This window comes from Saimiri boliviensis, chromosome 2 (genome assembly GCF_048565385.1).
Source record: "Saimiri boliviensis isolate mSaiBol1 chromosome 2, mSaiBol1.pri, whole genome shotgun sequence".
Lineage (NCBI taxonomy): Eukaryota > Metazoa > Chordata > Mammalia > Primates > Cebidae > Saimiri > Saimiri boliviensis.
Window position 1 is genome coordinate 86,754,068 of NC_133450.1, and position 16,830 is coordinate 86,770,897.

General features: G+C 43.3%; 1 protein-coding gene across 1 annotated transcript in view; it reads right to left on the minus strand.

Moving 5' to 3' along the window:
* MYO1E (myosin IE) overlaps positions 1-16,830 on the minus strand; it is a 237,153-nt gene that overhangs the window by 35,986 nt on the left and 184,337 nt on the right. Inside the window, exons 18-21 of the mRNA XM_003928985.4 lie at positions 12,341-12,439; positions 5,385-5,529; positions 1,358-1,472; positions 985-1,154 (exon numbers count right to left, since the gene is read on the minus strand). Coding sequence (XP_003929034.1) covers positions 985-1,154; positions 1,358-1,472; positions 5,385-5,529; positions 12,341-12,439 — 529 coding nt within the window. The remainder of the gene's footprint in view (positions 1-984; positions 1,155-1,357; positions 1,473-5,384; positions 5,530-12,340; positions 12,440-16,830) is intronic.

The window sequence follows — 16,830 nt, forward strand, 5'->3', positions numbered from 1 at the left end:
TATAAGAATATGTGGGTAACCACTTTCTAATGCGTGCCGCTGTGAGAGCTAAGCACCCACGTGTGCACCTAGAGCTGCCATCACAGCAGCTGGCGCCATGCACAGGTTGCAAGGAATGGTTTGGTTTTAGCAAATCGGCATGCTTCCATTGTTTACTTCATTCAGTTTTTCTCCTCATCTCCCAACTCCCGCCAAAAACCAGAAAGCTCTTAATGTGTCCATGAGCTTCTTTCTGAAGCTTCAGATTTCTCTATTAGGGCCAAGACTTCATTAAAAGTTATCTAAAGGAGGAAGTGAAAAATTATTCATTCCTCCTATGGCTAGAAAAGCCTTACTTATCAATCATTCCAGGAAAATGGGTGAGGATACCCTGCAATATTACTTGATATTCTGAATCTTTTGATTCAACGATTTCACCCCTATCAATTTCTTCTAAAAATATTAGGAGACAAATACTCAAAGATGTGTGAAAAGATACTCACTGAAGTTATGATAGTAACAAAGAGAAAGAAACTCACTAAAAATTGATTCATGAGAAATTGCTTAAAAATAGTAAAACATCTGTCAAATGGAAGACTATGCAGCCATGTAAAATAATTTACATTGCTAAATGCGCTACTATGGAAAATTCTCCCTGGCATTATTTTAAAAACAAACAAAAAAATGCCTCAGGACATGAAACAGCATGTAACATGTATCTCATTTTTTTGTAAAACTAAATGGGAGTTTTTGTAAAACTAAATGCAAATGTATGTTTTCATAAAAACGTTGTGAAAGATATGGATAATCACAGAATGTTAACAGTGACTGTTTCCGGGCATAGGTGCCTGTTTTTCTTTTGGTTTATCTGTATTTTTTTCTAAATTTTTCTACAATGAACATGTTCTGCTTTGGTAACAACAAAAGCAAAATAACAAGTTACTAAAAAAAAAAAAAAAAAAAAAAAGGAACCTGGTGATCTCAGGGCAGGCAGTCAGCACGTACCTTGAACCTCCTGTCGTACTTGGTGACTGTGTCTGCAAAATCAATCTTCTCCCTCTTGCCCACGAACTGCTGGAGCTCTGGGTGCTCCTCCATCCCAATATAATCCCCTATAAAGTTCCTGTTAATACTGTTTCTTCTTCTCTCCTTCTTGTTCAGTAAGAGGTCTGAGGCTACAATTCCCAAGAGGGTGAAGATGGAAGAAGGGTGTGTCAGTAAAAAAAGGAGGAAAACTGTGTGGAAATTTACAAAGAAACTCTAAATGATACAAGATTTTAAAGTGACATCGTACGCAAAATAAAATGGAACTTAGAACTGAAGTTCAAACTTACTCTTCAGATTTGTTAAAATGAATGAGACAAAATTGCTAAAATACCTTCTTCTCTCATTTGAACATATTTCTTGCGGGCTATGAATTTCCTCCATGATTTCTGTATCACTCGAGCGTATCCATCATACTTTCTCTCTCTCATCTCTTCTAAAAGAAATAGCTGTGAATGGAGAGAAGACAAATGTGAGCCAAGCCCGAAACCCCAGCACCTGAACCACACTTTTCTTGTTATTCCAGGGACACTCAGTTTAGACAATGACACGCACGGGAAGCAGCTTCTCTGACTCAAGAACAAGCATGTGGAATGCTTACTGTGGCATGCTGTTTATTCTCACTACAGAATGACCTATACCTTCCTTCTTTTAATGGAAAACAATGGGAAAGAGCAGAATCGGAGTGTATTCAGTTGGGACCTTGCCCTGCCTTGCTACCGTCTCTGTGAGAATCAAATGAAAGATTCAATGCCTGTCCACTTATTCCCCGCCTTGATCCAAAGAGGAATTATTAGGAAGCCAGATCAAGCGAGTGAGTGGAGGCTGCTGCTGTTTGGTGTGGCAATTCAGCATGCAGCCTTTAAACAGAATTTTCCAGTTTCTGCAAGAGCAGGGCTTGTGCTGCTGTGGAAGGAGGGCTGCCCTACTTTCAGTTCCAAGAAAGTATAGACTTCCTGTCTCAGGACTCACTAAGGAGTAGCGGAGTAGAGGATAATAACCACAATGATTGGTGCTGGACTTGAAGTGTGCTAGTTAGGACTGGGATTTGCTGAGAAGGGCTGGGGCTGTTCAGGGGCCACATCAGCCTCTGGCAGGTCATGAGAGTCTGGCCATTTTTAACAACGAATGCTGATGGCTGCACCACAACCAGGCTTTGGAATAATGAAGGTGACAGCAAAAAGCTGTAGTGAGCCGAGTGCCCACTATGGGGCAGAAGTCACCCTGGATGATTTCCGCACAGTTTCATTCAACACCTCCACAGCTACGTGAGCCTCATACGCTATTATCTCCATTTTACAGATGGGAACATTGGAACTAAGACTGGGTGGGCTAGAAAGTGAACCTGGGTCTTTCAGGCTCTGCCAGGCTCCTCCTCATTTTGACATGCAAATCTTTGTCTGTAAATCCGCATTCGATCAACTTGTAAAACGGTAGGAAACTCTCTTGTCCACCTTGAGAGTGGTTTACATGACTCTCTAGGAAAAAAATAAAATCAACCAATAAAAAACCAAAGTAAAGATGATGAATAGTCATTGTAAAAATGCTCCAGAAGTAAACAAGCCAAAGTGGTGTGAAGGCAGCTGGGTTGGATTTGATGTCTCTGTTTCTGTGGGTGTATGCTTGGGAGCCAGACCTATGCTCTCCTGCCCCTCAACTTCTCTCCTTCTCACAGTTCCACCTCTGCAGAAACAACATCCCAAACTCCGAACACCAGGGGAGGGGCCATGTCATTCCCCAGGCTTCAGTGCCATATATAACAGGCCTAAGGACAGATTTCTAACCCCCAGATAGAATACATGGATTAGCAACTGGACAGAATGTTTACAATCTGAGCCCTGCAGTTGCCCATTGTAAGAATCTCTATTGATGTTTCTTAGCTCGTGTGTTGGGTTTCTGAGTAAGTCTTGTTTCCTTCTTCTTTCCCAGAACTATTTTGGGAGTATCACAGAGAACACACTTGTGACTCAGAGAAAGGAAGAAGAGGCAAACAATTCCCACTTCCTAGAGACTATCTCCAAGATTCGTTGGGTTTTAGATTTCTTTTGAAAATCCCAGGGGGTTAGAAATTAGGGAGGTTCAAGAAAAAACCTTGATAACATAGATGAGGAGAGAGTAAAAACCATACCAAACAACAACAACAACAACAACAACAATAAAAAACCACAAAACAACCTTGACATACAAAAGCCAAAAAACACAGATACATGTAACACAAAACAAAAACAAACCCTGTGGTGTCTGATGTGGGTTCTTAAAGCAAATGGGTAATTTTGTATATTCTGCACATTTACTATTAAGGTGAAACCACACAGTAGTTTTTCTTTTCTTTCTTCTTAAGAGAAAAGGTCTTTCTTGATCTGTTGCCCAGGCTGGACTGCAGTGGTACTATCATGGCTCACTGTAACCTTCATCTCCTGGGCTCAAGCGATCCTCCTACCTTAGCCTCCACACCCAGCTAAATTTTTTTTTTTTTTTTTTTTTTAGAGATGGGGTCTTGCTGAGTTGCCCAGTCTTGAACTCCTGGCCTTAAGTCATCATCCTCCCATCTCAGCCTCCCAAAGTGTTGCGATTACAGGCATGAGCCACTGTGCCCAGCCAGATTTTAAAAACCAAATTTTATGAAACTATTTGCATGTCAGGGCTAGATGTGGACGGATGTGTTCGGGGCAGGGGAGAGTGCATATGTCACAGATGGGGGGAAGGAGAGTCAAGTAATGGTAACAACACAACTGAGTGTAAGGCAAGGAAAACTACAGCCAAAAATAAATCTCAATTATGAAATATAAACCCCTCCAACGCAACTGAATCAGAAAAAAAAAAGTTTTCCAAATATTGAGGCTGTTTTAATTATGTATGAAAATCTCGCAAGTTGAAAAGTAAAAGTGGGTATGAAACAAGTTCTGCATCGTGCCGATAAATCACCCCATCCCATTTTAGAAAGAACAGGAACTGTTCTGTGGGTTGCTTAATGGCGAATGACACAACATTTTCACTTTATATTTGGAAATGAAATTCTTGTGATGCTACAAATAACTCCAAGTAGAAAAATGCTACCACAAATGTTTCATAAATAGGTTCCGTCTCTGTGTGGTGCTTTATTTATTTAATAATCTTGATGTTTCACAAAGCCATTCAGTTACGGCCATTATCATTCCTGAACCTCGGGCTGATCCTCTGAGGCAGGGAGAACAGTGGTTGTGGGGCCCACCTTAGAGAAGAAAACTAACTGCAGGACTGGGATCTGCCCGGAGTCAAATGCTTCCCTTTTTACTGTGAGTTCCCGTATGATTTCCCCTTGGTCTGATGACTGATTGCTGCCAAGTTCATCAGTGACTCTTAAAACGGGGTCTTGTGATGTTTACGAGAGGCTTGAGAAATGATGCTGCTGAACTTCAGGTCCAGCAGTTTCTCCAGCTTAAAAAGGAAGAAAGGTCTTTATTCCACAGCCCTGGAGCGAACTGGGCAGAAGAACTGGACAGAACTTCCTGTGGACATTCACGGGGCTCACTGACCACACCCTCATCAGGAAAGAAAGAAGTGTCTCTAAATGAAGCTGTAGAGGTCTGATCAGTTTGTGACCTGTAAATGTGTATTATGAATGCCTTACTGTTAAGTATTGTGTGCTGTAAATTAGAGATTTCTCCTCCTCCTATTTTCCCCCTCACAGTCCTTTCCAGGCCCCGCAACGGCCTTCTAGGAACAATCCTGGGAATTCCCATGTGGCACTCTGCTGCTCCTTCCGGGAGGAATCCTGAGCCTGTGTGTAACTGACTTGGTGTCAACTGACCTTGGGTGGGACACAGAAGTCCCTCTTTAGCTTAGACATTCTTAGAGACTAAGTAACTACTGGGCATTTTCTTTTCTACTTTTAATACAGACGAGGTTTCACTATGTTGGTCAGATTGGTCTTGAACTCCCAACCTCAGGTGGTCTGCCTGCCTTGGCCTCCCAAAGTGCTGGAATTACAGGTGTGAGCCACGATGCCTGGCTCTATTGAGCATTTTCTATGTGACGCTTTGGGGCATATAAAGACACATGGAACAAAGAGTCCCTGCCCTGAAGGAGTGTAGCAGCTAGAGAGCAGCGAGACAGTGAGTGAGGAAGCAGCCGCTCTCCGATGCCCCTTTTCCTACCTGCTCACTGCTCTGCAGGAAGTGAATGGGGCAGCGATGGGCTACGGAGAGCAGGTGTCTAGCAAAGGACCCACTTAGACTGGGGAGGAAGGGAAGGCTTCTTTGAGGAGACAACATCGATGGCATGAAGCAAAGAATGTGAGAAAGAAGCCAGCTGAGGGATGGGGCAGGGCTGATGGGGGCCCTACTGGAGGGGAGAGAGAGGAGAGGCAGCCAAGCACTCACAGACTCGGGGGCTTTGATGAACACTTTACTCCTCCCCAGCTGGAACTGGTCGCTGTCCATGTTGACTGACTGCAGCAGATGCAGGACGCCTTGCTTCTCGTCTCCTTGCCAAGAGGGCCAGGTGGCTTTGGTCAGAATGGCATACCTGTGGGCACAATGGGGAGAAGAGGATCAGACTTGGGCGGGACTGTGCCTCTTTTCTACACAGGCAAGGCAGCAAGAGCTCTGCTCCGAAGGTGCCCAGTGCTGCGGTTACTGATCATCCATCTACCAGCTGTTGAAAGGGGTGGACCATGACGCCTGCAAAACTCCCGAGTCTGGGATGCCTGCTCTGGAGCTGCCTCCCACTCCTTCCCTCTTCCAGCAATCCCATGTTAACACCCTGGTGAAATGCGGCGTACTGTTTCTACCACTGTCTAAAAATAGCATTGTGGAAGGTCACCAGGAAGCCTCTTCAGGCAAAATCAAATGGTCTTGTCTCAATAATAAATCTCTCCTGATTTCTTCAGGGAATCTAACAATTAATGCAAAGAGTTTTATAAAGCTCCTGCTAAGCAGCTATTATGACAACTGTGTATCAACTTTCACCTTTGAAATTCTGTGCATCTGGGTGACGAGGCCCTTGGGATCTGGTCCGTGGCTGTTCTCCAACCTCGCCTCTTCACTCTCACTGTGGCTTGCTGCATTTCTTGGAGAATGGCCTATTCTTCATGCCAACCATGCCCTTTCCTTCCTCGGAGCCTCTGCCCCTGCTCTTCCCTCTGTTGGGGTGCTGCTTCCCAAACTCATCACTTGCTGCCTCCCACTTGGGTGTCTCACCTTCAGTGACACTCCCAGACAGCCCTTCTTGGACCAAAAATCAAAAACTGCTCCCTGGTTAGTTTCTCTCATAGCAAGTAACGTTTTTCCTTCAGAGCATGTACTCTCATTTGTAGTTACATTCATATTGGTGTTTATTTGGTTAATATATGCCTCCCGCATGAAGGTGAGAGCTCCAGGAGACCGCATGCCACATCTGTGTAGTTCACTCATGTATATCCAGAGCCTTAAACCATGCCTGGCACACAACAATCATAATGAACATTCCTGGCGAACGTGGAGGGGTGCTCTCTCTGCATCTGGTGCTGTGATTGCAGCTTTTGATGTAGGATCTCCTCTTATTCCTACAGCAACCTGACTAGTTTGGTTTTTCGTTTTGCAGAATAGGAGACGCAGGCAAATTATGACTTGCCCAAAGCTACTTAGCTAGTAAGTGTCAGAGATGGGTCTGAATCCCTGTCTGTCTCTTTCATTATGGCACTGCAAAAAAGCCATGGACTGGTTCATCTGTAGATATTTCTTTGAAAGATGATCCAGTCTAATATACATGCCTATGTTAGAACCATGACTATTATGTCAGAGGCTGATATAATAAAGCAGAGACAAGCACATCATAGGATGCCAAGTACGGACGGAATAATCTTGGGAATGTGTGGGTATGAATTTGGAGGGTGTGGCCCTTGTGCACGAACATCCAGGGCCTAGGAAACAGGCCCCCAGGCCTTTAGTGAAGCCAGGGCCCTCCTTTGTCCCCAGAAACTACTATCAGGATTAGACTGATTTACGGCAGCAGAGGGAGAAGGGAACCTTCAGTGGTCCTCCTTCAGGATCCAGGGGTCCGGTCCCACAGAGCCAGCTGGTTGGGACTAAGGTGATTTTAGGAGCCTTCTCCACTCCTCTCAAATGTCTGCATCTTGCCTGACAGTATCATAATCTTCTTGGAGAGGAAAATCCTCCTATTCCCTAATTAGAGATCAAAAGCTTAAAAATGAAAATGCCTAGTGGAACTCACACATTAGCATGAATAAGTTTTGTATATGGTATAATGATGTTAATTAAATTAAGCCACAAATAAATTACTAATAGCAGAACCTTTCTAGATGTGACTGGGAGAGTTAGTGAAAATGAGGAAGGTGCTGGGAATCTAACTGGGTGAGGCACAAAGTTCACAGAAGGTAGGAGTGAGAAGGAAAAGACTAGAGCTTCTTAGAGTACAATTTTGCCTGGCTTGATCTAACCTACAATTATAAAATAAAGTATTTTTATCATGCAACTGGAAATAAGTCTTTATGGCAATTCACATTTTTTTCCTACAAAATTAATGCTGCATTTCTCTCTCTCTTTTTTTTTTTACTGTAATGAACCTTGCAGAGACTTTCCCTCATCCTGACAGCACCTCCAGTAATGAGGGTCTTGGCAATATGTGGGAATTGCCTGGGGCTTCTTTTGCTTACATGAAGCCTGATGCATCCTCAGCCCATCCTTTGGTATCCCGCTGGAGACCAGGGCATAAACCTAGCACAGTATTCTCCTACCAAGTGCACCCAGTCCAATGTCTTTTCCTAGGATATACCCGTGGGAGTAGGTTGCACAGGGCAATGGTGCCCCTGCCTAATTGATGCCTGTGATAATTTTGGACAGATGGTGGTAATAGCTAACATTCCTTTCTTCACAGATTTTCAGTTTAAGACTCAAATATGCTAATACGTCCTCTCAAGGCCTTTGTGCTGGCTGCTCTTTCTGGCTGGAATTCTTTTCCCTGCTCTTGTTATCTCTTGGACCACTGATCCAATGTTTCCTTCTCAGAGGAAATGCAGCTCAGGCTCCAGGGACTCCCAGCTGTTGGCACTTGAGATTAAGGATGTTTCTGACCTCTGAGGACACAATCCTGGCAGCCAGGAGGAAGCACTCTACCACTTTGTGCTTTCCTGCATTTCCTAGTTTTCCTTTTCTCTTGCCATTGACATAGAAAGCCTTTGCTGACAAGGCATTCCTTTATCGTCCCCACATTCTGAGAGGCTAAGTCAAGGTGAGGGGAAGCATGCTTGTGAGGAAGTATAAATCACGCTACAAGATAAACTTGGCAAATCTGTTATGTTTCTACCACATTCTTCTTCCTAAGCATCAGAATCCATATTTGGGCTTATTTCTGACAACCACAGAAAGAAACATACATTGCCTAGCTCAGAGAGGTGCTTTCTGGAGAACTTAAAGATATTTTCCAAGATGTAACATGGCTGCTATTTCTAACAGTTTTTTGACACTTTCTAAAGGTATAAAAATTGTAATGTGAAGACAGTGTACGAGGGTTCTTCCTATTACTGCTTCAAATAGCACAGGACTTAAAAGAGCATGGGGCCCACCTGTGAGGGTATTAAGGCATCTTTTGATTTTTGCTCTCCAATATTCAGTCAAGAGGAATAGTTTTGATAAATATAAAGAACTTTCCAGAGAGGAAATGAGCACACACTGAACACACAGAATATTTCCTAGGACAACACTATGCTCTTGAGTAGTCTCTGAGCCATGGCTCTGTTTAGGCCTGTGATCTTCCTTTCTAGAGAGGGTGAATAATACAGGCATGTGTGGATAGTTGTGCTGGGTATTAATATATCCTTTCCCTTCAGGCTTTTACTTTCTGTTTCTCATTTGGCTGCCTTTCTGTGGACACTTAGAAAGAAACTTTATGAACAAAGACTTTGCTCTCACCTTTGGAGAAAATAAAGTTATAAGATGGTTCAAGTACCTACAGAGCATCCACTGTGTATGTGTATCACATTTTCTTTTATTCTTTTTTGTTCTGAAACAGGATCTTGCTCTGTCACCCAGGCTATAGTGTAGTGGCACAATCTTGGCTCACTGCAGCCTCTGCCTTCCAGGTTCAAGCAATCCTCCCACCTCAGCCTCCCGGGTAACTGGGATTACAGACATGGGCCACCATACCAGGCTGATTTTTGTATTTTTAGTAAAGATAGGGTTTCAACATGTTGGCCAGGCTGATCTTGAACTCCTGATCTCAAGTGATCCACCTGCCTTGGCCTCCAAAAGGGCTGGGATTACAGGTGTGTGCCACTGCACCGAGTCTGTATCACATTTTCTTTATCTGCTTGTCTGTTGATAGATGCAGGTTGCTTCCAAATTTTGGCTACTATGAATTGTGCTGATATAAACATGGGAGTGAAGATATCTATTTGATATCCTGATTTCCTTTCTTTTGGATCTATACCTAGGAGTGGGATTGCTGGATCATACGGTAGCTCCATATCTAGTTTATTATTTTTTATTTTTTATTTTTTGAGGCGGAGTTTCGCTCTTGTTACCCAGGCTGGAGTGCAATGGCGTGATCTTGGCTCACCGCAACCTCTGCCTCCTGGGTTCAGGCAATTCTCCTGCCTCAGCCTCCTGATTAGCTGGGATTACAGACATGCGCCACCATGCCCAGCTAATTTTTTGTATTTTTAGTAGAGACGGAGTTTCACCATGTTGACCAGGATGGTCTCCATCTCTTGACCTCGTGATCCACCCGCCTCGGCCTCCCGAAGTGCTGGGATTACAGGCTTGAGCCACTGCGCCCAGCCCAATACCGACCTCTTTAATTCAGAGAACAAAGAGGGTGAACCTTGTTCCTAGTCTAATTTACCTCCAAAATTATTAGGAAATTCAAATGTTGGGGACTGAGTTTATGAGGGTTTATTATGCAAACTAATTAGGCGCCCCCCACTTTCTTTTTCTGAGACGGAGTTTTGCTCTTGTTGCCCAGACTGGAGTGCAGTGACGCGATCACAGCTCACCACAACCTCCACCTCCCAGCTTCAAGCAATTCTCCTGCCTCAGCCTACTGAGTAGCTGGGATTACAGGCATGCACCACCATGCCCGGTTAATTTTGTATTTTTCGTAGAGATGGGACTTCTCCATGTTGTTCAGGCTGGTCTCGAACTCCCGACCTCCGGTGACCTGCCCACCTCAGCCTCCCGAAGTGCTGGGATTACAGGCATGAGCTATAGTGCCCAGCCAATTAGCCCTTTAAAAAAAAATCTCTACATGGTGAGTCAGCTGTCCTAATCTCATAGCACAAGAAACAACAGCCCTAAATAAGAACTGTGTTATGAAAAATGGTAGGTTCCAAAGATAGTAATTAACCTGTCCTTCAGTCTACTGGTTCTTTGTTATATACCAACTAATTTTTAAAAAATCATTATATCCAGCCCTGCATAATATATTGGGAAGATGTAATTGTTTCTGATTAAAATACTAATTTTGATGAGGCATGGTGGCTCATGCTGATAATCACAACATTTTGGGAGGCTGAGGTGGGAGGATCACTTGAAAACAGCCTGGGCAACATAGTGAGACCATGTCTCTACAAAAAGTAAAAAATGATCTGGGCATGGTGATGCATGCCTATAGTACTAGCTACTCATTGACTGAGATGGGAGAGAAGGTCTTGAGCTCAGAAGTTCAAGGACGCAGTCAGTTACGATTGTACCACTGCATTCCTGAGTAATAGAGTAATAGAGCAAGACCGTGTCTCTAAATAAATAAATAAAAACAACACTAAATTTGGCTTCTTTTTTGTTTCCCTGTTCCTTAAAGGAAATTAAATGGATGTAGAAAACACAGTGGAATGCCACAGAATCATTAGAGAAGTTAGAGTGATGTAACATTTTAAGGGTACTAAATTTTAACTTTTTACAAACAACACAAAATAATAACAATTTAAATATAGGACCTGCCAAACATATGCTGAAGGATATGTAAAAACAAGTTTAAATTTATACATGGATTGTACAAAATTTTTGAGGTTAAATATTTTAAGCTTATGGTCTTAAGTGGGTTAAATATTTTCCTAAAATTGTCTTCATACTGTTAATTTGTTCAGCCAGGTTAATCCTCCACCATTCCTGTGGCACAATTATCATGAATTCTTTAACTTATGTGTTACACTAAACAGACAGCCTAATGAATACTTACGGTTACTGATTTATTCTACAATAAATAATGGTAAAAAAAAGAATTGTTATTACAATGCAATAATAAAAAGACAAAACACCCAATTAAAAAATGGGCAAAGGGCCTAACAGACATTTTTCCAAAGAGGAAATACAAATGGCTAATAAGCTCATGAAAAAATGCTCACTATCATTTGCCATCTGGGAAATGCAAATCAAAACCACCATTCAATACCACACCACACTCACTAAGAGGGACAGAAAATAACTTACGTTGGTAAGGATTTAGATAAATTGGAAGCCTCAAATATGGCTGGGGGTATAACATGTAAAATGGTGCAGCTTCAGAAAACAATCAAGCGGTTTCTCTTAAACGTTAAATGCCAAGAAGTGGAAAAGACTGATGTTTATCAACTGATGCATGAATAAGTAAACTGTGGTGTATCCACACAATGGAATATTATTCCACAACGAAGCGGAAGAAGTGCGGAAGTGCAACAACATGGATGAATCTTACGTTCAGTGACAGACACCAGTCACAGAGGACACATATGATTCCATTGCTATGAAAAGCCCAGCACGGGCCAGGTGTGGTAGCTCATGCCTGGAATCCCAGCACTTTGAGAGGCCGAGGCGAGCGGATCATGAGGTCAGGAGTATGAGATCAGCCTGGCTAATGTGGTGAAATCCCATCTCTACGAAAAATACAAAAATTAGCTAGGCATGGTGGCACATGCCTGTAATCCCAACTGCTTGGGAGGCCGAGGCAGCAGAATCGCTTGAGCCTTATAGGCAGAGGTTGTGGTGAGCTGAGACTGCGCCACTGCACTCCCGCCTGGGCAAAAGAGCAAGACTGTCTCACAAAAAAAAAAAAAAAAAAAAAAAAAAAAAAAAAAAAAAAAACCAACCCAGCATAGGCAAATCTATAGAGACAGAAAATAGAAGAATGACCCACTGGGGCCAGAGGCAAGGGGAGAACCGGGGGTTGACAACAAAAGGAAACAGGACTTCTTTTCCAGGTAAGAAAATGTCCTAAAATTAACTGTAGTGATAATTGCACAACTCTGTGAATATGTTAAAAGCCATTGACAGTACGTGTACAAACACGTGAAGCGGGTGAATTGTACAGTTTGAATTATGGCTCAATAAACCCGTTTTTAAAAAGGCAAGAGTTGCTAGTTCATTACCTCTGTAGGAATTTTTGGAAGATGCGCCGATAGGCATAACCAGCTCTTCTCACTCGAATGTTCTCTTTCAGACCCAGATATTCGACTTGATGCTTTACCCTGTGCAAAGGAGAAAATGGGACCTGGATGTTACTGGATAATGCTTTCACTTGTGTTCTTACCAGCCACTCCCCAAGCCCCCAGTTCCACACTGTAGGGAAGCTTACGCCAAAGACTACAATTTGTAGTATTCAGACACTGAGCTGACCTCTCACATGACACAATGCTAATTTTAAAATATCAAAATACAGCAATTACACCAGGGGTGGTGGCTCATGCCTGTAATCCCAGCACTTTGGGAGGCTGAGGCAGGCAGATCAACTGAGGTCAGGAGTTCAAGATCAGCTTGGTCAACATGGTGAAACCTCGTCTCTGCTAAAAATACAAAATTAGCTGGGCATGGTGGTGCGTGCCTGCAGTCCCAGCAACTCGGGAGGCTGAGGCAGGAAATTGCTTGAACCCGGGAGGCAGAGGTTGCAGTGGGCCAAGATTGTGCCACGGCACTCCGGTCTCAGCAACAGAGTGAGACTCCACCTCCCCCTGCCAAAAAAACCAGCAATTCGGCATTATATATCTGTTTCAAAGAACAATAGTAACACAAAGAGCCATCTATCTATCACCTAGAGTATGAACAAAAATGTTGGTTTATCAAAAGGCTAAGGGAAAGAACTTTTAACTTGTGAATTAAATGATGCTAGAGCTGGTTTTGTGATTGAACGTAAATTTAATATTCTTTTTTAATAAAACTATACTTCTAGATTTTTCTAATACAAGTTACAAAGGAGCATATAAAACTATTAATTTTCAGCATGTACATTAAAAATGGTCTAAAATATATCTAAATTATAGTTTTAATTGTTTTCTTCTTTCTTAAATTTTTTTGAGACAGGGTCTCACTTTGTTATCCAGGCTGGAGTATAGTGACATGATAGCTCACTGCAGCCTCAGCCTCCCCAGACTCAGGTGATCCTACTATTACAGGCTTCTGACCAATTGGGACTATAGGAGTGCACCACCACACCTGGCTAATTTAGGTATTTTTTGGAGACAGAGCGTTTGGCAACTTTGTTCAAGCTAGTCTCAAACTCCCGAACTCAACTGATCAGCTTCCTTTGGCCTCCCAAAGTGCTGGAATTATAGGCATGAGCCACTGTACCTGGCCTGGTTTCTTTTCTTTTCTTTTTTTTTGAAGACACAGTCTTGCTTTGTCACCCAGGCTGGAGTGCAGTGGCACGATCTTGGCTCATCTCAACCTCTGCCCCGTGGGTTCAAGTGATTCTCCTGCTTCAGTCTCTCAAGTAGCTAGGACTACAGGCGTGTACCATGCCCAGCTAGTTTTTTGTATTTTTTAGTAGCAGTGGGGTTTTGCTACGTTGGCCAGGCTGGTCGCGAACTCCTGGCCTCAGGTGATCCACCATGCCTGGACTGTCCTGGTTTCTTAATAGTAAAAATCTAGCAATGTATTTTGAAAAACGGATGTAAAGAACTATTAGGTTAATATTCTCATACACGAGGATTTTCACATCAGAAAATGCCCCATGCCTCATACCTCAGGGATGCTGTTTTAGTAGGCCTGCTGGGTCTAGGGTGGAACACGGACATGTGCCTTGTGAAAACCACCACTTGCTGGGAAACACAGTGTTCTAGATGCCGAGAGACAGAGCCTCAACATCTGCTTCAGATCATCCACTCTGGGAAGACAAACTGGGCCTGGGCTCAACACAGATACTTGGAAACACGGTATTTGAGGAAAACTAGACATAAAAGGTAAAGTCTCTCTCTTTTGAAGGTGGAATGTCACGACTGTGCTACAGTACGGAGGTAACTCTTCATGCTCCCCATTCGGTACATTTGGGGTTATCTGTGCTGATCGTGCTACGGGAGCTAATGCGCTCAGCAAAATGGGCCTTTCTGGAGTTGCTGAGCTGCAAAGGCAATCAGAAGCATCCGCATTCTGATGTCACACAGGTTCCCGACAGCTGTCTCCCTAGTGAGGCTCTCACGAAAACCACCATTTCCAATTAAGCCTCATACTTCCTGACGTCCCTACTGTAACATGCTAAGGTCACCAAAAAAAGCCAGTTGCTCTGATTTCCCGCTGGGGCCCAGGCAGGCAGCACAGTGGTTAAGAGCCAGGCTCTGGCACTGTGTTCCTGCTGTGCCGCGGGCCCTGCCATGCTGCAACTTCTCTGTGCCTCTCAGTTTCCTCTTCTGTAAAAATGGAAATGGTGGCAACAATTCTTTATTTCCAGACGGCTACTTTCTAGGGAAAGCACTTAGTTCCTAGCGTGAGTGATGTAAAGCTGCTATTATTCTCATCCCTTCCCAGCTACAATAAGTACACCAGGATTGGAGAATACAGAAGGAAATGAATTTTTTACAGCAGGGAATTCTCGGGGGTACTGTGATGCACCTGGGCCTGGAGGGAACAGTTGAATCCATGAGGTACAGAGGACAAGGCAGAAGGCTGTGAAAGCAAAGGCACGAGGAGGATAGGAAAGGCCAGTGATGGGGGCTGGGGGGACAGTAGAAGGGGGACAGATGAAGCTCGATGCGGGGGAACGGCCTTGGCTGATGGGAAGGATGAGGTCGCAATGGGAGCGGTGTTTAAGAGTCTCCAGTTTGATGGGTCTTATGGAGGTAACAGCCAGAAATGTTGATTCCTCTAAGATTATTGTTACTGTTTTATTTTATTTTTTGAGATAGAATCTCTGTTGCCCAGAGTAGAGTGTAGTGGCACTGGGATTATAGGCGTGTGCCACCACATGTGACTAATTTTTGTATTTTTAGTAGAGATGGGGTTTCACCACGTTGGTCAGGCTGGTGTCGAACTCCTGACCTTGTGATCCACCCGCCTTGGTCTCCCAAAGTGCTGGGATAACAGGTGTGAGCTAACGCGCCTAGCCTCCTCTAAGATTATTAGCTTTTAAAAAGCCTCTATATAAAAAGAGTTAATATTCAGTATCTAATTTGCCCATATAAGTCAGGCAGAGAGAGCAAGAGAGAGAGAGGGAGAGAGAGAGAGAGCGAGAGAGAGAAATATCATGTCAGCCAAAAAGGTAATTAACTTTACATGTAAAAATAATTAATTTTCCTTTTTCTCATCCTCCAAATCTAAAACTCACCACTAGCCTTTTCTCTAGTGAGAAAAATGCATAAGGCTGTTCATTTCAGGGTTCTACTCATTTTGAAGTACTTTTCATAAATACTGGCTTTATGCCAAGCTTTCGAGGCAGGGAATGCTTCACCCATTAATTCAAGCAGAAAAGTTCCTTTCCCATGAATCACATAAGAAGGAATATTCCTCATGTTAAAACATTATTTCATTCACCATCATTAACTCTCACCATCAGGAAATTTTCTTGTAGAAATTCCCTTCAGCAGGCTCATCAGTCTAGCAAGTCCTGTAATGTTTAAAATTCTGGGTCCTCAGAGGGACCCAAGTTGCTTTTTACATATTTCTGGAGCACTGTCACCTCCTCAGTAGTCCCTGGTCAAACTACACCCAGTTGTTCCCTAGGCTATGCCAACTTCGTCTTGCAGAGTAGTCTTTTTCCAAGACTCTCCTCAGCCATTGACTCAAATTGATCAGCACTAGAGAACCCTGCAAGGCAGCAATTCTGAATCCAGGGCAAGCAACCTTGCCAGAAGCCAAACAAAAACACATTTGCAACAGGAAAAGAAAAGCCCCACACCCCAAAAACTTGTGGAATGAGTAACCCTCTCCACCAGGAGCCTCATCTGCATGTGTAATCCCGGCCAGCAAAGCACACTGCCCTTTCACGGACCCCAGCGCTCCTGACTCATGGACGGAGTGAAACCATCTGTCACACAATAAACCCGAAACAGGATTAAGGGTGGAATCCCAGAAAGCGATCCTACTGCAATTATAGATCAACGCTTGACCAACTAATACCTTCAACTTCTTAAAACCAGTTTATTTGAATGCATGTCATAAAATTCTTTGCTGCAATTCAAAGGGGAATCGTTTTAAAAAAGAGAGAGAGAGAGAAAATACCATCCTCATCCTATGAGGCTTTACTGAATAAAACGTACCACTATTTTAACTTCTCCCTTTTCTGATATTCCCCTGAATCAAGATGGATTTTTTACAAGAAGGTAGCATCAGGGTTGGTGAACTTCCAAGCAGCTATTGCACAATTTCTATTTTCGAGTATCATTCAGCAGAACTAGCTATGTGGGGTAGAGGAGGGTATGCTAGGGGGGTTACTGCATTTGTAGGTTAAGTGAGATGTTTTTATTTGAGAGTATTTGCTGGGAAGGGAAGATGGATAGAGTTTGAAATGGGGGAAGGTAGGCTAAGGCACCCTTTGGCAATTCCTCTGCTTCCAAAACTCTCATGATTTATCTCTAAGGTTGCCTATGACACCATTGTTCTATTGTGTGTGTGGACTTGTGGATGCACGCTTGGGTGGGCTGTGTACGTGTGG